At 48.5% G+C, this 24524-nt stretch overlaps 1 protein-coding gene across 10 annotated transcripts in view; it reads left to right on the top strand.

Annotated features, from left to right (window-relative positions):
• The window catches only part of ptprt (protein tyrosine phosphatase receptor type T), a 120250-nt gene that overhangs the window by 73406 nt on the left and 22320 nt on the right, over positions 1-24524 (top strand). For 4 of the 10 annotated variants that reach the window (XM_004918539.4, XM_031894488.1, XM_004918538.4 and 1 more), the window contains 11 exons: positions 12687-12983; positions 13127-13236; positions 13512-13713; positions 14513-14615; positions 14767-15040; positions 15529-15565; positions 17909-17965; positions 18252-18387; positions 21595-21624; positions 24027-24169; positions 24349-24426. In XM_004918539.4, the coding sequence (XP_004918596.1) occupies positions 12687-12983; positions 13127-13236; positions 13512-13713; positions 14513-14615; positions 14767-15040; positions 15529-15565; positions 17909-17965; positions 18252-18387; positions 21595-21624; positions 24027-24169; positions 24349-24426 (1467 nt within the window). The remainder of the gene's footprint in view (positions 1-12686; positions 12984-13126; positions 13237-13511; positions 13714-14512; positions 14616-14766; positions 15041-15528; positions 15566-17908; positions 17966-18251; positions 18388-21594; positions 21625-24026; positions 24170-24348; positions 24427-24524) is intronic. The other 6 variants (XM_012952800.3, XM_004918540.4, XM_002932870.5 and 3 more) reach the window with 4 other exon arrangements.

The raw sequence follows: 24524 nt of genomic DNA, 5'->3' as shown, positions 1-24524 counted from the left end.
CCCCATGCTCTGCCCCCCAGTGCAAGTGCATCAGGGATTGGGTGGAATGGAGATCATGAGCGGAACTGGAGGGACTCAAGTAATTGGACTAGGGGTAGGCAGGTACATCCCCCAGCATTGTGCCTATTCTGCCTACCCCTAGTTCTGGCCCTGGACAGGGCAATTGTTTGCTAAAAGGGTACCATTTTCTGTCAGGCACAAATCTTTGTATTCCTGAGTGTTAGTAACAATAAGTTATATATACACTGAGCCCAATAATCACCACTCAGGGCTGTATTTTCTATCTATGCACCTGAGTCTCTCAGCCTGTTGTCCCCCCATGAAAACAAGAATAAAGGAATCCTAGCCCACAGGCACTTGTTATGAGTGTACAGAACTTGGGGGACTCAGAGCCATTGCAGTTTGGCCAGATACAGCATAGCTTGCTCCTGCCTATTGCATAGAGCCACCGAGTGCAGTCCTGGGGGAGAGATGTATACTCAGCACCGCTATACAGCATAGCTTGCTCCTGCCTATTGCATAGGGCCACTGAGTGCAGTCCTGGGGGAGAGATGTATACTCAGCACCGCTATACAGCATAGCTTGCTCCTGCCTATTGCATAGGGCCACTGAGTGCAGTCCTGGGGGAGAGATGTATACTCAGCACCGCTATACAGCATAGCTTGCTCCTGCCTATTGCATAGAGTCACCGAGTGCAGTTCTGGGGGAGAGATGTATACTCAGCACCGCTATACAGCATAGCTTGCTCCTGCCTATTGCATAGAGTCACCGAGTGCAGTTCTGGGGGAGAGATGTATACTCAGCACCGCTATACAGCATAGCTTGCTCCTGCCTATTGCATAGAGTCACCGAGTGCAGTTCTGGGGGAGAGATGTATACTCAGCACCGCTATACAGCATAGCTTGCTCCTGCCTATTGCATAGAGTCACCGAGTGCAGTTCTGGGGGAGAGATGTGAGAGTGCCACACACAACGTGAGGAGCGAGGAGACATCTGCTTCAGTGCAAATCCCCCCACAGCCTGTCAAGTGCTTTATTTGCTGTATGTCAATGAGCTGATGATCGGCCCAGATGGAAAAGGGGTTATTTGATAATGACGCTGAACTACTTCACACCTCCCAGACCCTCTGCTAATGCTCTTTCTCAATAGTCTCTTCCAGCAGGATTCAAGTGGCCACTTTGGGAATCAATGGGGGCTGGCAGGCAGAACCAGTATTTAGGGGCTGGGGGGGGTGCGCCATCCTAATGGCACTTTGCTACAGATTGGTACTCCCTGTCCATGTCTGCTCAGTAGCGAGTATCTCCCCCTGAGCTTATAATGGTATATACCCAATATTACTCTTTCTTCCCTTCCAGCTTTCACCTCCTCTGCTCTTTTACTGTGTGCCAGAGAGATTCTAACCTGTGCCTTTCCATGTGCCGCTCACTTGTCTGCCATTCATGGGCCAATAAAAGCTGCCGACCAAACCTCTCCAGATGGGCAGCTTATTGGGCTGTGCAGGTTACAAAATCATCTCCTCTCCAATAGATGTGACCACTAACCCAGGGGCCAATGATTGAATCAGCCCATCATCATTTATAAGAATATTATTATATATAGACATATATCCACATTTATATCCATGTGTACGAGAATAGGTGTGAATGGCTAGGGTACCAGCTCCTAAGCAGTTAAGCCCCTAGATTCCATTCCGTTTGCTGCAGGAGGGGCAGGTGCTGGATCCCTGCAGGTAAAATGAGGTGTATTTATTGTAATGAGAGGAGTGCAGCGCTGTCTTGGCACGGAGAGACACAGCCCCATGCCGCTTCATGCACAATGGCTGCACCCCGGGAATCCACTCTCTCTCTCAGCCCCCCATACGGCTCTGTGATTGTGAATAAGATTTCTTCCTAATCATCCAGAACTCGGGGAAAAAATGGGCTGTGGTGTTTAACTCTGCCATAACCAGAGAGCCAACTGTTTAACCGTATCCATTATCACGTAGAACCGGACTAAATATGGCGGCTCCAATATGCAGCCCCCCAGCTGAAATACTGCTCCCCCATCATCCATGGTAGGGAGGATCAATATAATACGTAGTTTAATTGGTCGCCACCAATGGGAGATCCCATTGGCTGGTGAATATTATTACTCTGCTTGCAAAACAGCTGAAGTTTGGATCCTGGCTAATTCTAATTCTAGGGCACAATGCATGGCTTCCTGCAAGGTGATGCCCGGGGTGTCTATTTACTGACTGGGGTGCCTATTTACTGACTGGGGTGCCTATTTACTGCTCAGTGTCTGTTCCATAAATAGCTAAGAAAGGCAATGGCAAGAAATAAGCACTGACTGGAGTGGAATAATGAAGGCACGAGAGGCTTAGCTCATTCCCCTTTCATGTCATTTATATCTCCTTGGGAAAACCCAAAATGGGTACTTGCATTTGCTATTATGCATTCTAGCTAAGTTGGGTGGCACTTGTGCATTTTATCCAAGTTGGGTGGCACTTGTGCATTTTATCCAAGTTGGGTGGCACTTGTGCATTTTATCCAAGTTGGGTGGCACTTGTGCATTTTATCCAAGTTGGGTGGCACTTGTGCATTTTATCCAAGTTGGGTGGCACTTGTGCATTTTATCCAAGTTGGGTGGCACTTGTGCATTTTATCCAAGTTGGGTGGCACTTGTGCATTTTATCCAAGTTGGGTGGCACTTGTGCATTTTATCCAAGTTGGGTGGCACTTGTGCATTTTATCCAAGTTGGGTGGCACTTGTGCATTTTATCCAAGTTGGGTGGCACTTGTGCATTTTATCCAAGTTGGGTGGCACTTGTGCATTTTATCCAAGTTGGGTGGCACTTGTGCATTTTATCCAAGTTGGGTGGCACTTAGGTCACTCTGTCACCCATGACGGCAGTGACTTTGGGACCAGCTTGTGCATGCTAGTACAATCACCCCACATCTTTTTCCCTGTCTCTGCTGGCCTTAATGATTATGTTGTGATTATTATAATGTAAGTTGACTTACACTCCTGGGATCCCTAGCAGTCGGACCCCGGAACCCCTAGCAGTCGGACCCCGGAACCCCTAGCAGTCGGACCCCGGAACCCCTAGCAGTCGGACCCCAGGACCCCTTGCAGTCGGACCCCGGAACCCCTAGCAGTTGGACCCCGGAACCCCTAGCAGTCGGACCCTGGAACCCCTAGCAGTCGGACCCCGGGACCCCTAGCAGTAGGACCCCGGGACCCCTAGCAGTCGGACCCCGGGACCCCTAGCAGTCGGACCCCGGGACCCCTAGCAGTCGGACCCTGGGACCCCTAGCAGTCGGACCCTGGGACCCCTAGCAGTCGGTCCCCGGGACTCCTAGCAGTCGGACCCCGGGACCCCTAGCAGTCGGACCCCGGGACCCCTAGCAGTCGGACCCTGGGACCCCTAGCAGTCGGTCCCCGGGACTCCTAGCAGTCGGACCCCGGGACCCCTAGCAGTCGGACCCTGGGGCCCCTAGCAGTCGGACCCTGGGGCCCCTAGCAGTCGGACCCCGGGACCCCTAGCAGTCGGACCCCGGGACCCCTAGCAGTCGGACCCTGGGGCCCCTAGAAGTAGAACCCTGACCAGCAATAGGCATCTGTTGCTAACTTGCGGCAGAGTCACCGGGACAAGGCTTGAGTAGCTGAAGCTTTGGGAACACACGGTACGGAGATCCCAGGTCTCACCTACTGGTCTCTGGCCACTGAAGGGTCACTTGCCCAGCTTTATTTCAGCCAGAATGCCAAAGTTTGTGTTGCGGTTGCTGCTTTGTGCTGATAACAAATCCGGTGCCCGGCAGCACGCAGACAAGAAATAAATGCACATAAAGGGCATCGGCAGCCTGGCTGTTGTATAATGTATGAGGCGGCCGGCTATTGATATGTGGGCAGGGGCAGCTAGCCTTCCCGCACACACCGGCCTCTATTCTGCCTTTTATACATTGAATTCAGTATATCAGCATTGCCTATATTTCTGTTCTATTCTTTTTCTTTCCTCCTCATCCTTTAGCTTGTGTCTCAGGTCTCCCTCAAACCACAGGTTCAGTTTGAATTCCATGCACATTCACATAGAGATACACGTGATGCTTGGTACTGCTGTACATTTCACAGAGACCTGCCTATATCTCACAGCCACTTATTACATATGTTCTTGGCTGGTGATATAAGCAGTCCTGAGAGTTGTAATTCAACCTGAAAGCCTCAGGCAGCTCATCACTGACCTGGAACGAAACCTAGTGCCATAGAGCCGTGACTGGGCCTCATTCATGGACCCACAATCCCAAACCCAAAACCCACTTTTTAGCTGCTAAATAAATGAACAGCGCATAGAATGTTGCAGTCTTTATAGAAACCCATTTACCCCCGAACCCTCAGTAAATGATCTGCCCCCACCCAGTACCTGCACTGCATAATTCTAACACATGGGACCACTCAGTTTTACTCCCCCTATTCATTATTAATATATAGGGTTGACATATTTTGCCATGGTATACACAAACTGTCAATTATTCACATTAATCCCTGCCCCACTAAGCTTACAATCTATTCCCTGCTACATGGCTACAGACAAGCAGAACTGAAACCCAGGATCTAGAACTCCCAAGCCGGCAAAGCTTACACCCAATGCTGCCCGTGTAGCTATAACCTGGGAAGACATACCATAATATGGGAAGGGGGGGGGGGGGGGTTTATTTTGCATCAGTCTGAGGCAGACTCCCATTGTATCGTAGGAACAGAAAGATCTGTAGTAGCAAAGGAACGGAATTTGCTCAGATATTTGCAACTCCATTATAAATGACCCCGGTGTTCCTTAGCGACTAACACTGTCTGCATTCATTGATTTCCCTCTCCCAACAATATCCGTCTCTTTATTTCTTCCTTATTCTTCATCTCTCTCTGTTGTGTTGCAGTTTGTACCCTCTCACTGCCCCCCCATGATCTAAATGCACCCCATCTTTAAATGACTTCCTCTCCCTATCCCCTCATCCCCACTCACTGCCCCCCCATGACCTAAATGCACCCCATCTTTAAATGACTTCCTCTCCCCTCATCCCCACTCACTGCCCCCCCATGACTTCCTCTCCCCCATCCCCTCATCCCCACTCACTGCCCCCCCATGATCTAAATGCACCCCATCTTTAAATGACTTCCTCTCCCTATCCCCTCATCCCCACTCACTGCCCCCCCATGACTTCCTCTCCCCCATCCCCTCATCCCCACTCACTGCCCCCCCATGACCTAAATGCACCCCATCTTTAAATGACTTCCTCTCCCTATCCCCTCATCCCCACTCACTGCCCCCCCATGACTTCCTCTCCCCCATCCCCTCATCCCCACTCACTGCCCCCCCATGATCTAAATGCACCCCATCTTTAAATGACTTCCTCTCCCCCATCCCCACTCACTGCCCCCCCATGATCTAAATGCACCCCATCTTTAAATGACTTCCTCTCCCTATCCCCTCATCCCCACTCACTGCCCCCCCATGATCTAAATGCACCCCATCTTTAAATGACTTCCTCTCCCTATCCCCTCATCCCCACTCACTGCCCCCATGATCTAAATGCACCCCATCTTTAAATGACTTCCTCTCCCCCATCCCCTCATCCCCACTCACTGCCCCCCCATGATCTAAATGCACCCCATCTTTAAATGACTTCCTCTCCCCCATCCCCTCATCCCCACTCACTGCCCCCCATGATCTAAATGCACCCCATCTTTAAATGACTTCCTCTCCCCCATCCCCTCTCACTGCCCCCCCATGATCTAAATGCACCCCATCTTTAAATGACTTCCTCTCCCCCATCCCCTCATCCCCACTCACTGCCCCCCATGATCTAAATGCACCCCATCTTTAAATGACTTCCTCTCCCCCATCCCTCCATACCCACTCACTGCCCCCCCCATGATCTAAATGCACCCCATCTTTAAATGACTTCCTCTCCCCCATCCCTCCATACCCACTCACTGCCCCCCCCCATGATCTAAATGCACCCCATCTTTAAATGACTTCCTCTCCCCCATCCCTCCATACCCACTCACTGCCCCCCCCATGATCTAAATGCACCCCATCTTTAAATGACTTCCTCTCCCCCATCCCTCCATACCCACTCACTGCCCCCCCCATGATCTAAATGCACCCCATCTTTAAATGACTTCCTCTCCCCATCCCTCCATACCCACTCACTGCCCCCCCCCATGATCTAAATGCACCCCATCTTTAAATGACTTCCTCTCCCCCATCCCTCCATACCCACTCACTGCCCCCCCCCATGATCTAAATGCACCCCATCTTTAAATGACTTCCTCTCCCCCATCCCTCCATACCCACTCACTGCCCCCCATGATCTAAATGCACCCCATCTTTAAATGACTTTCTCTCCCCCATCCCCTCATCCCCACTCACTGCCCCCCATGATCTAAATGCACCCCATCTTTAAATGACTTCCTCTCCCCCATCCCTCCATACCCACTCACTGCCCCCCCCCCCATGATCTAAATGCACCCCATCTTTAAATGACTTCTTCCACCTTCATAAAATATGTCACTTTTCCTTTGTACCCTTACATCTCTCTCATTGTCCCTATCATCCCTGCTCTTCCCCCCTGAGTGCCCCCCATTCTCCATTCCCCCCTCATTGTTCTTCCCTTTCTCTCCTCCTTCCCTGGTGCGAGTTTAACATTCGCTGCACGCTTGGCGCCGGCCGGATTTTCTCCCCTCTCTCTCGGTAGCTCTCACTTTCATGAGTCAGCTCGCAGAGCCGCGGCCCCATTGTCTGAGCCTGCGAATATGTCATGATGAAAATGTAATCACACTGAAAATAAGACACACAATTTTTCCAGGGACAGAGCGAAATAAATGAAGCAGAAAGTGTATGATAATGTGCGGAAACGACTTGGATCCGAACGCATTCGGGCGAGATTTAAATAGGTCTGAGGGAGGGTTCCGCGCTTAACCCTTTCCCTGGGCCTCAGTAAGGTCACTTGTACCTGCCAGGTGTAGTGCAGAGGGACTGGTGTATGGGGAAAAGGCACTCGACTGTTGGGCGTTACCCCACCACCTTCTTCTGGGTTTCAAAGCAGGTCACATGTTGATTGGCTTATAGAAGGACAAATGATAATGAACTACAGCTCCCAACGTCCTAGGAGCAAACACAGAGGCAGGGTCAGAGCTGGCCCATCACAAATAACATGCCCCCAGCATCATCTTGCCCCCCACTCCAGCATCTCCTTTCTCTGACTCCACTCCCCAACTCACTGCTCCCCAACACGGGTTTTTCCCTCCCCCTGCTGCTGCTGCTGAAGCTCAGGGCCATAGTGATATGTGCCTAGGGTTCTACCCCCCACTGTTGTGTCCTAGTTCTGGGCCTGGGCCAGGTTAATGGCTAAATGAGGCATAAATGTTCAATCACTGGACTGAGAGTTGTCAGTTTGATTCCGGTGCCAGCTGACTGTGGTGCTGCTTACAGTATATAAAAAGAACAGTGATAATATTATTAAATACTTTTATTCTTCAGTATAATAATAATGCCTAATGCCACCCTGAGTTTTCTAAATGTGACCCCGTAGTGACATATTGGGGTGCAGCCTTGTTCTTCTCACTCTCATTAGTCAGAGTGCAGTAATTACCCTGGGCTGTATATTTATGTTCCGACTAGGTTACTAGGCCATGTTGGCAGTTTCAGGGCACACAAGGGCTGCATTAAGCTTTAGGTGGCAGTCAGCTCAGGCATTTGGTGTATATTTATGGAGAGGAACGATACTCCTCACATTTAATAAAAGTATGGGTGCCACCTGATTGTGTTGTCGGACGGCAGGAAAGGGTTACAGCACCCAGGAATATTACTTATCTGTAACCTTGCAAGGGCATCGGCCTTTTATGCCCAGCGCAATGTCACCTTCCTGCGGCAGCACCCTTGTGAAATGAGAAACGCGAGACGACAATGGAGAGGCAAAAGCGGCGATGTTATCAGTAATAACCTTATCTAGATTCCCAGCTACGCTCGCCGCTGCTATTGTGCTGCTACAAAGGGCACCCCGCCATCCCTCAGCGTTGGTTTAACCCTAAATGAGAAGCCATCGCATTGCTTTGCCGCCGAGCCAATGAGCATCTCAGTACAGGGGCCTACGTAGCACTGTCAGGGAGGGGATCACACCAATAATCCAATGTGGTTCTTGCCCAACGTAAAACTCTAACATCAGAAGTGTGTCGGGGAAGAGCACGATCCATACTGTATGCAACGGGGCAACCACGTGCGCTTTCTGCCCCAAATCTGCCCCGTGTAGTGCAGCGCCGGGGGAATCTCATTCATTCCTGTCACTCTGCTTACTGGCCGGGGGAAGGACAAGTCAACTATTTTAACGCCAGAGGAGAAGCCACACTTTAAAGTGGTACAAATGGAAGCTGCAAGGCCCTGTGGCAAAGTTAGCGGGAAGCCCCTAATGTGAGATTGGCCCATGCTGGGTGCTGACAAAGAACTCGGCGGGGGGGGGGGGCGGCACAGACATGATTATGGGCCCATGTCTGAAAGGTACAGAGGAATGACAGCATTGGTGCAGCGGGGGGGGGGGGGGGGGGGGGGGGGGGGGGGGGGGATTTAGCATTAGGGCCCAACAAGCTGCCACCCAGGCATCAACCCATAGCCCCTCCCCCACTCCTCTTGATTTACATACATGATAAATATGGCCTCATAATGGCTTTCTGCATCTTGATTCAGCGTGCCATATCTATCTATGGCTGCTAAGGAATCAGTCAGCCCCATCTTCTTCAACCCAAAGTGTTTGCCACTAAACGCTGCCTTTTAAACATTTTTAAGAGCAGGGTTTAGTGGAGAAACACAACCCCCCACCACCCACAGCACCAGTCAGCAGGGGTGGAAATTACAAATTCACAGGCAAATATATTGCCCCTAAATCTGTAATACCATCCGGGTTGGTAAAATACCGACCAGACGGCAACCCTAGACCTAGTGGAGGATTTTGTGGCCATCGGGCTCAGGTCCTCCCTGAAGACATTTTTGATGAAACCCTAGTGGAAGCTTTGGCTGAAACCTGGGGGAAGGCACCCTCCCTAGCCGCAAGGTGAAGAAGGGTCTGAAGGAACTTGCCGCTTTGTGCCTTTTGGTCAGGAAAAGCTTTTCTCCACTGGCATATGACTGGTGGGCCATTAGCCCAGGCAGGTTAGTCCTTTGATGACGCCTGTTTGCCATACACCCTAGTTTCAAGATCAAACTGACGCTCACTCGCACGCTATTCGCTCACTCCCCCCCCCCCCATTCACACACAATCATAGAACAGGCCAAAATACATCAGGATTGTCTCAATTAGTTACTATAATGAGCTGCAAATCAGCCCCAGAAAGAGCTTTGTGACAAACCCGTCAAACAATGAAAATTGATTATAGCATAGAAATAGCTGTGTCCTTGATACAAAGTGCGCCAGCAAGAAGGGAGCTTTTTCTTCTTTTCAATGGCCATTAAAATGTTGGAACAAATATGTATTGGAAACAAATGGAATAATAATCTGTCCTATTTATCATCCATTTAATGTTTCTGCCTTCTGCCGCGTATTCAGTTCAAGTATGAAGGTTCAGCTATGTCCCACAGTACATTCCTTCTCTGCATATTTGCCTTTACACGTAGATTGGGAACCATATTGGGGACAGCATGTGACTACTAAAGCATTGCCTACGGTACGTCACCCCTAGTGGCCATAGATAGATCTGTCTTTGTTATTGTGCCCTCTGAGGTGTTTCTGCCATAAAGTGAGGTGATGAGCCTAAGGCAACACTCCTGCCATGGTGGCAATAGCCCTTTTACAGGAGACTTTATGAGCTGAACATCCTATTTCTTGCCTATGTAAATCCTGGTTCAGAGCAAGAGTACAGGTAATCAGGGTCTGGGAGCTGCAAGGTAGACATTCTGCCACCTGTGGCCTTATCTCTATTACTTATCTTTATTACCCTCTGCCTGTTCTAAATATGGCCTTCTCCCTTACTCGGTATGGCCTCCCTTCTCCCTCATTCAGCGTGGCCTCCCTCCTCCCTCACTCAGCGTGGCCTCCCTCCTCCCTCACTCAGCGTGGCCTCCCTTCTCCCTCATTCAGCGTGGCCTCCCTCCTCCCTCACTCAGCGTGGCCTCCCTCCTCCCTCACTCAGTATGGCCTCCCTTCTCCCTCACTCAGTACGGCCTCCCTCCTCCCTCACTCAGTACGGCCTCCCTTCTCCCTCACTCAGTATGGCCTCCCTTCTCCCTCACTCAGTACGGCCTCCCTTCTCCCTCACTCAGTATGAATACAAACAGAGAGAGCAGGAAGGCGGCTATTGTACTGCCTGGGGAAGCTCCTACCCCCATAGACAAATAAAAGAGAAGGGGTACACAGCGTACACAAGAAATCAATAGCTCTTGCTTTTTACTGCTTTACTGTCCTTTTAAGGGAAGATAAATGCATCTGTTCTTTTAAGCTATTCACATGCACGATTGCCTTTTTCTTTCTAAATAAATTGGATTTATTTTTATACCATTTTTTTCCTCCTGAAAAAGTAACCAGAAGTCAATTTGAAGCAAATTGTATTCTTTTATCGCTGCATTATCTTTCTATATGCAATTTCCCACTCACCCTTTGTCCCCAAAGCACAATGGGAGCCCGGGCTGTTATGACAGTGACACACAGTCAGTGAGATGGCATTTTGTTTCCCCATTAGGACTTACTGACTGTCCCTCCCCAGAGGGAATAGCCCCCTTGCCCCCAGACTGTGAGCGGCTACAGCAATGCAGTTATCATAAGTCTAAAGAGGTTTCCTGAGCAGTTGGGAACAGCAGGATAAACCCAAGCAGACTGGGAACCAAGGCACGTTACTGGCACACAGATATAAAGCTGGACACTGCCATAGGCCATTGTGTGCTGGGAACTCCCACTGTATCTATCATAGCTGTTTCCTGTGCAAATGTGGCTTGTTGCATTAACTGTAGGGTTGGAAACACCAACCAATGGATGTGAGATTGAATTGGCTCTACGGAAAAGCCATGGGAGGCTCTTAAGCAAAGTCCATTTAGAAGCACTTAAATGTGAGATGTGCTCGGCCTCCCTTCCCTGAAACCACCAAACCCTGCAGGAGAACCCCCATTATCACAAACCACTGTAAGGGAGGAATGTCAGCAAAAAGCTCTGCCCAAGGCTTATGTACAGTTTGCCCCTACAACTGGGGCAGAGGACAAGTGATGGGTCCCTATAAAAGTCCCTATAAAGATATAATCTGTTGGCACACAAGACAAGACTACTTTTTCTTTTGCTTGCCAACCCCTTCCCCTTGGTGCATATGGACCCCCCATCTCTCACTCCTCTGCCAGTCGCACCCCAAACCCACTGCGTCCAAAGCATATGCCCTGCCTGCCCACGCCTGGGCCTGGCCCTGCCTCTCAAGCACCAATGAAAATACTTCTACTTACTATGCCTATGTACTAGATACGAGTTCTCTCCAGTACAACATCATAAGTGGCTTTAAAGCATAAATACAAACTTATTCTGATAATAGTGTCTCTTTATGAGGTTAATTGGAGCCATTTAAGTGAATGTTATAATATATTGGCAGTTTTTTGCTAGTTCTTTAACTGTGGCATAGCTCCAGTTGGCTTCTATATGCTTCACTGGTGTAGGGTTAAAAAGGTTATTAGCAGCCCCCTCTGGGGCAAAGAGTGATGTGCAACTCCCAGCTTAGCGATAAGGACAGGCGCTGTGACCTGGAGCGTAAGTGACAGTGCGAGTGGCAGCTTCTGGCAGTGTAGCGAGACCTGCGCCTGTGTGAGTGGCATCAGCCGTCTGACATGAGTTGTTTAGAGGGGGGCCGGCGTCAACTAGCAGCCCCCACTGTATCATAACATCCTCCTAGTCTGCCATTCAGCAAAACATGGACACCTGAGTATGGAGGGATGCACAAGGGAAAGTGGAAAGAGGGAAGGAGAAAAGAAGGGATAAATGGTGGGAAGGAGGCCACACACTGAAAATGAGAAAGAAGCCGAGATGGAAAAGGCGGGGGGAGTGCGAGAGTGTAGGGGACAGCGATAAGGACAGAGAGACAGGCAGAGAGGAATTCAGGTGAAGGCAGAAGATAAGAGTTTAGCAGAGAGGATTACAGGGAGAAAGCCGAAGCAGATAGGGAATGCTGGGAGATAATTACAGGAGAGCACATTACCAAATGCACAGAGAGAGGGGAATTTAATTCAAAAGACACAAGAGAGCGGCTGAACGGAGAATGAAAGGATGGGGGGAAAGGTCTAAATAACTGTCAATATCATATAAACTGCGGCGAATGGAAAACAAAGAGAGGGATTGTGGATCTGTGGATGCAGCAAAATATTACGCGCAGTAAAGTCTCTAAATGTCATAAGGTGGCACACGTGGGGGCAATTCCCAATGCAGTCGGCACTTTGCCCTCTGGCCATGTAGGGCAGCATACAGATAGCTCTGATTTACTCACCACTGCCTGTTTATACTAATCCGGGGGCCCTAAACATTGGCCATAGCTTTTCACTTCTGGGCAAGTAACCCATAAACGAGAATGTTGGCACTGATAATTAGCAGCTGCCGAGCATTCTATATAATGCACATACTGTTACTCACAGGAGCAATGTGGATTATACACGGAGCAGGGGCATTAATAGCTATGTGCCGTCTCTTGTTTCTCCCACAGACCCAGTCCATGGGCCCCAGAATGTGGAACTGGTGGATATCCGAGCCAGGCAGCTAACACTGCAGTGGGAACCCTTTGGTTACTCGGTCACTCGGTGCCATAGTTACAACCTGACCCTGCACTACAGCTTCCAGCTTGGGGAGGATCGGGTAGAAGCAGAGGAGTTGGTGCTGACCTCCAGCCATTACACCCTGCGGGGGCTGCGGCCCCACACCGCTGTCTACTTGCGCCTTGCTCTGTGCAACCCCGAGGGGAGAAAGGAAAGTGGGGAGATTGTGGTGCACACTGAAGAAGATGGTGAGTTTGCCTCCTGTGTTTTAGGGGGTTGTAATATGGCAATGTAACCTGCAGAGCCACAGGCTTGAACGTTTCATATATATAAACTGGATCGTGATCATTAATAATAATATAATAATCTGTTGCTTTTTCCTTCTTGTCAGTACCCGGACCCATCCCACTGGAGTCCATACAGGGGGGCCCTTTCGAGGAGAAGATATACTTACAGTGGAAAGCTCCGAACGAGACAAATGGGGTGATCTCCATGTATGAGGTACCAGGCGAGTGGAAACTGCCACTCACAGTCAGACATTACACAACAACACCCGCTAGCCAACATGGGCCGCCAACCATCTTTGTGCCATAAGCAAACTGCAAACACAGTAATTAGCCCTCATTGTAACGAGCAGTCTGGCTTCTATTAACCTTATGGTCTTAACACTGGGTCCATCCATCCACAAACACATGACATGTAATTCCCCCGCATACAGCAATGCCAGCCTTCCTCGCCAAGTGACAGCCTCTCTCTTCCTCCTCTCTCCCACTCAGGTTACCTATAAGGCCGTGGGCTCACTAGATCCAAGTGCTGATCTGTCCAACCAGAAGGGCCGGATATTCAAGCTGCGCAATGAGACTCACCACCTGTTTGTTGGGTTGTACCCAGGGTCGACCTATTCCTTCACCATCAGAGCCAGTACCAGCAAAGGATTTGGGCCACCGGTCACTGCCCGCATCGCCACCAAGATAGCAGGTCTAATTCTTTATCTCAGATTTGTGTGTGACTGCCTTGGCCATAAGCCCACAACATGATACATCTGAATTATAACTCACAGTAACATATTTGCTAAATGTTGCCCCTCATCTCCCAGATATATATGTGGTTTTCCATCCACCTCTCCGACATTCTTCATCCCCCCCCCTCACAGCCTTCTCTTTTGACAGACTTGGTGATTTGAAGAATAGTGGAGCTTTTTGTACTTCTGGTCGAAGCTTATTGATCCATCTTTATAAAAATAAAACAGTCAATTGATTCTTATAGATTTCTTTTTCTTAGAAATATAAAGCAATTATTCTGTAGCAGAATTCCTAGTCCTCCCTACGTATACAGTATGGCCAGTAACCCAGCAGCCTTATCTGTACCCCAAGAGCCTTCTAAGCTTATCTGTACCCCAAAAGCCTTCTAATCTTATCTGTACCCCAAGAGCCTTCTAATCTTATCTGTACCCCAAGAGCCTTCTAACCTTATCTGTACCCCAAGAACCTTCTAATCATATCTGTACCCCAAAAACCCTCTAACCTTATCTGTACCCCAAGAACCTTCTAATCTTATCTGTACCCCAAGAACCTTCTAACCTTATCTGTACCCCAAGAGCCTTCTAACCTTATCTGTACCCCAAGAGCCTTCTAACCTTATCTGTACCCCAAGAGCCTTCTAACCTTATCTGTACCCCAAGAACCTTCTAACCTTATCTGTACCCCAAGAACCTTCTAACTTTATCTGTACCCCAAGAACATCACGGTAACCTTCTGCCTTGCTTTCTCCCTAACAGCTCCCTCTCTCACCGACTCTGAAGCTGAAGCCCCCCTCAATGAAACTGAAAGCACAATTACAGTTTGGCTGAAGCCAGCGCAGTCTCGGGGGGCACCTGTAAGGTCAGTACGGCCCAGTGTAAAGCACTACATTTAACCCTCTTTCTATATTTTGCCCTTGCTGCTTCCCTTCTATGTCTCTTTTAGCCATGCCCCATTATGGCCTTGCCATCCCTATTTATTTAACATCTTCCTTCCCTTCTTCTGGGCACAGTGCATACCAGCTGGTGGTGAAGGAGGAGAGGGCGCAGAGGTCCGGGAGGGCGGCGGATGGCAGCGGATGTTTCCCAGTGCCAGTAGGTTACCGCAATGCTTCAAGCCTGGAGTCGTCTCATTACTTTGCTGCAGAATTAAAGCCGTCGCAACTTGCAGTCACTCAACCCTTCACTGTGGGGGACAACAGGACCTACAATGGATACTGGAACCCCCCTCTGTCACCTGTGAAAAGTTACAGCATCTACTTCCAGGCCCTGAGCACTGCCAATGGGGTAAATCAGACTATTATACTGTGTCCATTGCACAAATGCCATTAGTACACTTGCCCTCATATATTATAAAACGCACACATAGTAAAGGCCACATAAGAGGCTGGTTCCCACATATGATGTACCATACAGAATAACCAGTGCACAGCAGGCTGTAACACATGTGCAGACTACCATGCAATATACATATATACTGACATACATGTGGTAAGTGGATATGAGGGCACACTGATACAGATATACACATACAGTAGAACCCCAAATATACATTTCCCAGGGGACAGCGTCAAAACGGCATAAATTCTGGGACAAGGTAAAATCCTGGGGGGGAAAAACCCCACTTGCCTGCATGGGGCCACATAAAAATGGCGTCAGTTCTGGAAAAACTGGGTACATAAAAGCACGCATACTTCTGGGTGACATCTTCTCCCCCGCAGCCCCGTGAGTACACTAGTGAGGCTGTTTGTCACCAACTCTCTATCTTTTTGCAGGAGACAAAGATTGGCTGCGTCCGTCTGGCCTCCAAAGGTAAATCCCTCATGGGGGGGAAATGTGAACATGAGATTAACTGCACCATTTTCATGTTTCTCTTTTGTAAAAGAAAAGTTCTTGCAATTATTAAAAATGTGCAAATATTCACATTCATTAAGAAAAGAAGGATACAAGCCTTTTGGGCCAGCCGCATACTTGCCATAATGTGGCTGATAAATCCCTGCAGACCAGGCTGGACTGGCAATCTGTGGGTTCAGGCAAATGCCAGAGGGGCTGCTGTAAGATGCCATAGACAGTCACTATTTATTGGGCTGGGGGGGCTGTTTGGGCCTCTGGGTACTTGGAATGCCAGGACCCAGGCCCAGACTGGCAATCTGTGGGTTCAGGCAAATACCAGAGGGGCTGCTGTAAGATGCCATAGACAGTCACTATTTATTGGGCTGGGGGGCTGTTTGTGCCTCTGGGTACTTGGAATGCCAGGACCCAGGCCCAGACTGGCAATCTGTGGGTTCAGGCAAATGCCAGAGGGGCTGCTGTAAGGTGCCATAGACAGTCAGTATTTATTGGGCTGGTGGGGGCTGTTTGGGCCTCTGGGTACTTGGAATGCCAGGACCCAGGCCCAGACTGGCAATCTGTGGGTTCAGGCAAATGCCAGAGGGGCTGCTGTAAGGTGCCATAGACACTCACTATTTATTGGGCTGGGGGGGCTGTTTGGGCCTCTGGGTACTTGGAATGCCAGGGCCCAGGCCCAGACTGGCAATCTGTGGGTTCAGGCAAATGCCAGAGGGGCTGCTGTAAGGTGCCATAGACACTCACTATTTATTGGGCTGGGGGGGCTGTTTGGGCCTCTGGGTACTTGGAATGCCAGGGCCCAGGCCCAGACTGGCAATCTGTGGGTTCAGGCAAATGCCAGAGGGGCTGCTCTAAGATGCCATAGACACTCACTATTTATTGGGCTGTGGGGGCTGTTTGGGCCTCTGGGTACTTGGAATGCCAGGGCCCAGGCCCAGACTGGCAATCTGTGGGTTCAGGCAAATGCCAGAGGGGCTGCTGTAAGGTGCCATAGACAGTCACTATTTATTGGGCTGGGGGGGCTGTTTGGGCCTCTGGGTACTTGGAATGCCAGGGACCCAAGATTTGAGAGTTGCTTGTGACACTCATTGTCCCTTGGCTCATAAGGACCACAAAGTGGGTGATGGCCATAACAGAAGAGGTGCTAGAGCACCCATTGTACACATCCTACTGTTCATGGAGCAACTTGTAGAGAGGAAAGGGATTCTCCTACCAGAGCCTGGCAAACACTGCCCTAATAATATGTCTCCAAACTGTAACTGTAAGGAAAGCATGTCTATAATATCTCAGGGATGACTTAGCTCTTTTATGCTTTATGTGCCTTAAAAAAACAAAAGAAAGGAAAAAAAACAATTTTTTTTCAGGACTTAAATCAAAAGAAGTGGTGGATGCTGGGAAATATAGTCCACTAGAAATATCTGCAACCAGGGGCTCTATAGTATTTGCCAGACACCCCACTGAGATACATCAATACATCCTGCAGGAAGGTCGGCAGGTTAGACGTCCCTGAAAGAATGATCCGGGAGCTACACGTGCCTCCCAGTGAATTCCCCGGCATTAATACCCACATTAGGCACAGAGATGCAGGCCGTCTAATAGGGAATATTCTTTAATGAGAAAACCCACAGCCGTATTTACCCACGGGATGGTCAGCGCTGGCTGTAATGATGAGCGCAAAGTGCTGACTCCATTGGTAGTTGCTATTAAGCCTCCCAACAGGAGGTCTTCATAGGAGGGATTATATTTTGCCTCCAGCCGTGTCTCTGACTCCAGCGAAAGGTTCCCCGCAGAGCGCGTTTTGCTCTTTAGATCACTTTGAGCCTCCTCCATCTGTAATGAGGGACTCGCCCCACTGGGTATTCTATATCAGCATACGTACGGCGATTATTGCGCCATAAAGCACCTACACATAGAGCAGTGCGTGCTGCAGTTGAAAAAAGACATATGTCCATCAAGTTCAGCCTTAATGCCTATATAACTAGGCAAGTGCCCGCAGAGCATCTCAGTGTGCAGAACATTTTCTGGCTGTGTGCGGTGCAGCTATAGAACATATGGTGCCTATAAGCTCTGCAGTAGTAGTAAGTGCCAGGGTGGGCCCGGGGGCTTCTCACAACAGTATGGGCCAGCAGAATCCTGTACCATTGCCCTTACAAAGTGGACCGGACTCTCCCTCACCCACTGTAGACTTCTATTGCCATTTGTGGGGATGGACAGCCAAACAGTAGCCCTCTTCAGCCGTCCTCCCGTCTCACTCTTTTTTCCTCTCCTGCATGCTGTCTGATGGGATCCCTCCCTTATGCTTCTTAGCGGCAACTGCTGGCCTGCTTCCCATCACCCGCCACCCCCCAAGCCAACCAGTCACAGGTGACTATGCATCCTGCCATTGCCTAAGCTTTTTTTAATTATACAAACCCCCAATATTCTGCCTGTTTACTTTCCCATGTTATATAGGGCATGCTACGTGGTTTTACCCCTTGGTCATCAGACCACATCGCCTTTGTGGCAAAGAACTGTTTATGTTGTCCTGTTTGGTATGCCCTAATACAGATGCCCATTGTGGCATCAACACTTAAATCCAGTGTGCACCAGTATGGTTATTTGTATTGCCCTCTATAGTAACATATACGTCTTTCTCTCTCTTTTCTTAAAGGGGCCTCCACCCTGAATAGCAACACGGTGGAACCTGAGAAACCGGCAGACAGTACAGTACAGACGGCTGGAGTGATTGCTGGAATGTTAATGTTCATTATTATCCTCCTTGGAGCAATGATGACTATCAAAAGAAGGTTAGAGACAGTTACATCGTACAAAAGCTCCCAAAGGCTCGATGAGGGCCTTTACTTGGGCGTCCATCACTGTATCTAGTGCTGCACCTATGTATAATTGAAATGATCCAATCAAAATGATAATTAGATAATGTAAGGGGGTTTATGCAGCCTGAGATAGCGCTACATCCGTCAGCTGTTTAGGCCCTTGTCCAATAGCATTTTACAGCCTGACAAAATGATGTCTTGCTTCTCAGTAAATGATGTCAGTGGCCAATGTATGACCAGATTTAAGGTTATGTCCCACTAAACTGCTTCTCCACCTCTTGGAAAAATGTAGGAGATGGAACAGCTGATGGGAGCAGATCTATCCATGCCAGGGCCGCCCCTGAGAACCTTGCCCCAGATGGCAAAGAGCTGACAGTTACCAGAAGAAGACAGTCTTCTTTTAAGTTGAAATTCGGCTCTTCTTAAGCAAAAAGCACAATAGCGATGTTGCCCCCCTGGACCTGCTCGGAGTGGGGCAGTGGCATTGGGGCTGCTGCCTCAAACGATTTCAGGGTGAAAATGCACACCCACCCCAACACAGTGCCTGTCAGGATAGGTGCAAATCTGCTCTAATTGGTCGTGCCTCCGCCTGCATTTCTGTACAGGCAGAGAAACAGCTTAATGTGACATTAGTCTTTTTATTGAGATAAGTAGCAAGACCTTGAGGTTATGTATTAAAATGCCCTAAATCTGCCCAATAGCAGTAACCCATAGCAAACACAATCACCAGGTAGCACTGACTGGTCGCCAAACATCTTATTGGTTGCTATGGGTTACCGCTCCTGGGCAAACTTCCTGCCTTTTATTACATATGGGGGCTTTAATTAGTAGTGCAGCAGGCATGGGATCACTAATGTATGTGCTGAAGAACAAGCACTCGGCTATTTACAGGAGACCTTAATACATCCAACATATGAGAAATCACAGTCCAACAATTCCTGCAAACGTTATTCTGCACTGAGAGGCCAAGGAAAGCCTTGGCCAGATCCCTGCGTGCCCACTGTCGCTCGCTCATTGCTGGCAGCCTGCAGTCCTCTATTGAATCAAATCCCCCACATCCCATAATATTCTAATTGTGGCGCCGTGCTAGCAGGTCAGCTTAATGGGCAGCAGGATTGTAATACCAATGAGCCACACATTAGAGGCAGTAATATGCAAGAGCGCCGCGCTGGCCTGTTCCTGAGAGATGAAAATGTAATTGCAAATGCTAATTGGGTTCCGCAGAAATAGCGCGTTATTATATGTATTTATATACACTATCATAGTCACCATTGTGACGTCACTTCCCGAGTTATCAATACCCACGTAGCTGTGCAATTAGGCGGCATGTTGATAGATTTTATGTAGCCCGGCAAATATTTGGTTTCCCAATGTCTTAAAGCATGTAAAGCGTCCCTTAACTGTATATGATTATAATATATTAAAAAAATATATTTTTTATCTCTTTTTATTCCCCTAAATCATCTTGGTCCCAACCCACTGCCTCTTGCAGAGCTTCTGCCCTTCTCTCCCTGTGTTTCTTTGTCTTTCCTCTGTCTAATTTACAGGCTGCCCCTCCTCACCTACATATTGTGTTGTTTTCTCTGCCGCTCAGCGCGTCTCTTCCGTCTCTTCCTTTAGGCAGAACTTCTACCTTTGTGCTGTAATTCCATTTCCCACTATGTACCTGCAAACTGTGTATTGTGCCGAGTTGAACATCTGCTCTGTACATGTGTAGAATTTGTTGGGGACCCCCCTGGGCTCAGAGTTCTGCTCACTACACGTCCCTCAGGGTGGCAAACCCCCCACTAACGGAGCAATACAAACTGCACAGAAAGGGATTCTATGGATATATAGTGGCTCCCATGTTTGTGCCCACGTGCCACTGGGCAAACCAGCATTCCTGCATGTTGGGGAATGGACACAATAGCTTCAACCTGTATGTTCATTAGTGACTCTCTTATATAACCATGCAGCCTTCTGCCACCCAGCAAGCGCACTTGCCCCTTGCACACCACCCAACTCTGCCCCAGGGCTGGAACTAGGGGTAGGCAGAAGAGGCAGTTGCCTAGGGTGCAACTAGGTGGGTGGCACAACATGGTAGTTCGCTAGTGACCAGCAGGGGGAGTAAAGGAGTGAGTGACCGGGCAAGTGGTTGCAATCTAGTGCAAGCAGGGGTAGGTAGTGCCAGCACTTGGGATACAAAAGATCTTGGCTTGGCACCGCTCTGTATACTGTCACTATTGCTCCTAATGGCCACAGATATGAGCCAAAGGATAATGTCACATTTGGCATTTCTTGACCACTGTGGTGTAAAACGGTCTGAAATGTGTATACATTCTTATAGGGGGGTGAGAGACAGCTGTGTATCTTATAGAGAGAGGGCAGAGTGAGAGACAGCTGTGTATCTTATAGAGAGAGGGCAGAGTGAGAGGCAGCCATGTATGTCATAGAGAGAGGGCAGAGTGAGAGACAGCTGTGTATCTTATAGAGAGAGGGCAGAGTGAGAGACAGCTGTGTATCTTATAGAGAGAGGGCAGAGTGAGAGGCAGCCATGTATGTCATAGAGAGAGGGCAGAGTGAGAGACAGCCATGTATGTCATAGAGAGTGGGCAGAGTGAGAGACAGCCATGTATGACATAGAGAGAGGAGAGAGTGAGAGACAGCCGTGTATTTTATAGAGAGAGGAGAGAGAGTGAGAGACAGCCGTGTATGTCATAGAGAGAGGGGAGAGTGAGAGACAGCCGTGTATGTCATAGAGAGAGGGGAGAGTGAGAGACAGCCGTGTATCTTATAGAGAGAGGGGAGAGTAAGAGACAGCTGTGTATCTTATAGAGAGAGGGGAGAGTGAGAGACGGCTGTGTATCTTATAGAGAGAGGGGAGAGTGAGAGACGGCTGTGTATCTTATAGAGAGAGGGGAGAGTGAGAGACGGCTGTGTATCTTATAGAGAGAGGGGAGAGTGAGAGACAGCTGTGTATCTTATAGAGAGAGGGGAGAGTGAGAGACGGCTGTGTATCTTATAGAGAGAATGGCGTGTGAAGCAATCATATTTTGAGTCAGTTTCTTTAGAAACAGTGTAGTAAGTTCCCATTCTTGCACTCTCATCATTTAGAGGTCACATTCACACATCTAATTATTCCTTCTTTTTCTTTTTATTTCATGATTTTGATCCCCCATGTGACCGCTCTCCATCCTCTAGAAGAAATGTGTACTCCTATTCATACTATCTGTAAGTACCTGTGGGAGATCTCACTCCCATAATTCTGCCATTCATCTGCACGGGAAATCCTTCTTTCTATCCATCCACCCATCCCGTCCTCTCATCCCTCCTTACAGCTTCTCTCAGTCTTTTACTATTCAAAAACAGCCTATACTATATAATAGGAGGAGTTATAGGGAGGGGTATATGGAGCAATAGGAGGAGTTATAGGGAGGGGTATATGGAGCAATAGGAGGAGTTATAGGGAGGGGTATATGGAGCAATAGGAGGAGTTATAGGGAGGGGTATATGGAGCAGTACGAGGAGTTATAGGGAGGGGTATATGGAGCAATAGGAGAAGTTATAGGGAGGGGTATATGGAGCAATAGGAGGAGTTATAGGGAGGGATATATGGAGCAATAGGAGGAGTTATAGGGAGGGATATTTGGAGCAATAGGAGGAGTTATAGGGAGGGATATATGGAGCAATAGGAGGAGTTATAGGGAGGGGTATATGGAGCAATAGGAGGAGTTATAGGGAGGGTTATATGGAGCAATAGGAGGAGTTATAGGGAGGGATATATGGAGCAATAGGAGGAGTTATAGGGAGGGATATATGGAGCAATAGGAGGAGTTATAGGGAGGGTTATATGGAGCAATAGGAGGAGTTATAGGGAGGGATATATGGAGCAATAGGAGGAGTTATAGGGAGGGGTTATATGGAGCAACAGGAGGAGTTATAGGGAGGGGTATATGAAGCAATAGGAGGAGTTATAGGGAGGGGTATATTGAGCAATAGGAGGAGTTATAGGGAAGGGTATATAAAGCAATAGGAGGAGTTATAGGGAAGGGTATATGGAGCAGTAGGAGGAGTTATAGGGAGGAGTATATGAAACAATAGGATCAGTTATTGGGAGGGTTAATGATGTTTTTGGGAAAGGGAGGATATGTTGCTTTTATGTGTAATTACTAAATTCTCTCTCGTTTGAGTTTGTTTATATCCATACTGCTCAGCAATCTGTCCTGTTTTTAAATCAAGCCTTGTTTTGTCTGGTCAGAATCCCCCATCCTAATGAGATCCTTCCTTGCCTCCCACATCTGTTTCGCCAACCCCTAGGGAGAGATTTGCATTTTAACATTCTTTAACTGCCTGGCAAACTGCAGAATATAACATCAGCCAACTGACAGTTACAAGAGACAGTAATTCAGCTTATGACATCTTGAAAGGCCAGAAGCACATTGTGGGGAGAGTTAGGGTGAGGCAGGAAATTACAGTAGAAAGGGAGAGACAAGAATAAGGAATAAGTGAGAGAGAGTAATAAGGCAGAGGAGAGTGAGAGTGCGTATGTGGTATCTCGGTGTGACTGCTCATTTATGCTCTAGAATCCTCTATCAGGGCCCTAAGCTGCCCATTCCCGTGCCATTTCCCTTAGATCCTGCTCTTTGTACCTTGGCTACATGTGTATGGCCAAACTGCAGCCAACTGATCTGTGGATCAAACAAGCTGATCTCTAGGGAAATGGCCCCCCCATACAGAACAACTGGAAACGATCCATAGATTTCTGATTTTCTGTTCAGAATACTTGCATGACTTAAAGACTGCCCAACCTGTGGCATTTCAGCTTTTATTGAACTACAAGGGAGGGTCACAGGTCGGAATGATACAATTATATATATACAATACTCCTGCCCATGGCTAATCCTACATACAGCTGCTCCTACTTGTCTATCTATCTGCACCCCCCAATGAGACAGCTCTGTGGCCAAATAACCTCCCACTGTGACTGGCACATAACCCCAATGTTCTAGGAGCCCCAAATCTATGAAACTGGCCTGACCCTAAATGGTTGACCTAGAGGTCCAAGCTGCAGCTAAACTACACATTATTATTATTATTATTATTATTAACATTTATTTATAAAGCGCCAACATATTCCGCAGCGCTGTACAATAAGTGGGTTACATACATGGGACATACAGAGTAACATATAAAGCAATCAATAACCAATACAAGAGGTGAAGAGCCCTGCCCAAAAGAGCTTACAATCTACACTTCCCAGGAACTTTCAAACACCAAAGGGCTGCATGTTTGACTAAACCCCAGCTGAATGGGGCACGGTTACATGAAATCAAGCATTTCCTAATGAGACAGATCCACCAGAAAAGCATCAGCTTCCTTGTGATAAACAGTGAAGCCTCGCAAGAGCCACTTGAGCCCACGTTTTCTAATTAACAGTTGGGAGATGTTTGTTAATGATCTGCTGATTAGTATCTCCATGTCGGCTGCTAATCACCAAAGCAAGAGGCATGGGGCTGGCACAATATGATTACCCGTGGCTGTGGGTGCCCTCTATTCATGCCATTGTATCTTACTGTAGGTTCCCCCTCACTACCCTTGTGTTCTAAAAAAATCCTTCTCTCTTCTCTGTGTAGAAAACTGGCCAAAAAACAGAAGGAGACACAGAGCGGGTCTCAGAGAGAAATGGGCTTGGTGGCTTCGGATAAGAGCTCCAGCAAACTCAGCTCCACTCGCAATGAGGACACCTTCTCCAGCTGCCAGGACGTGAATGGATTCAGTGAGAACTGCATGGGGTCCGGGGAGAGGGGTGGGATAGAAATAGACACTACACTAACTTAAAAACATTACAATCTGTAGAAACATTGCACTACCAATTGGGAAACCCAAGAGAGAAGCCAACACAGTGACTGAGTGTGCAGACTTTTGACTTATGGTCATTTATCTCTGTCTCTGCAGGTTCATCCTCTCCTTGCTCCTTCTCTGTACAAAGCAAGAATATTCAGGGCAAATCTCTACTCAGCTCCTGTTACTCAGGTGAGGCCCCCATGGCTGGTAGGTACATGCCCAGTGCCGGGAGTAGTGGGGAAGATAGATATACACCTCCTGCCTACAATGTAGGAACCTATTTCATG

Source organism: Xenopus tropicalis, chromosome 10, assembly GCF_000004195.4.
Source record: "Xenopus tropicalis strain Nigerian chromosome 10, UCB_Xtro_10.0, whole genome shotgun sequence".
Classification (NCBI taxonomy): Eukaryota; Metazoa; Chordata; class Amphibia; order Anura; family Pipidae; genus Xenopus; species Xenopus tropicalis.
The sequence above is the reverse complement of the archived record's forward strand: the minus strand, read 5'-3'. Positions and strand labels throughout refer to the sequence as shown.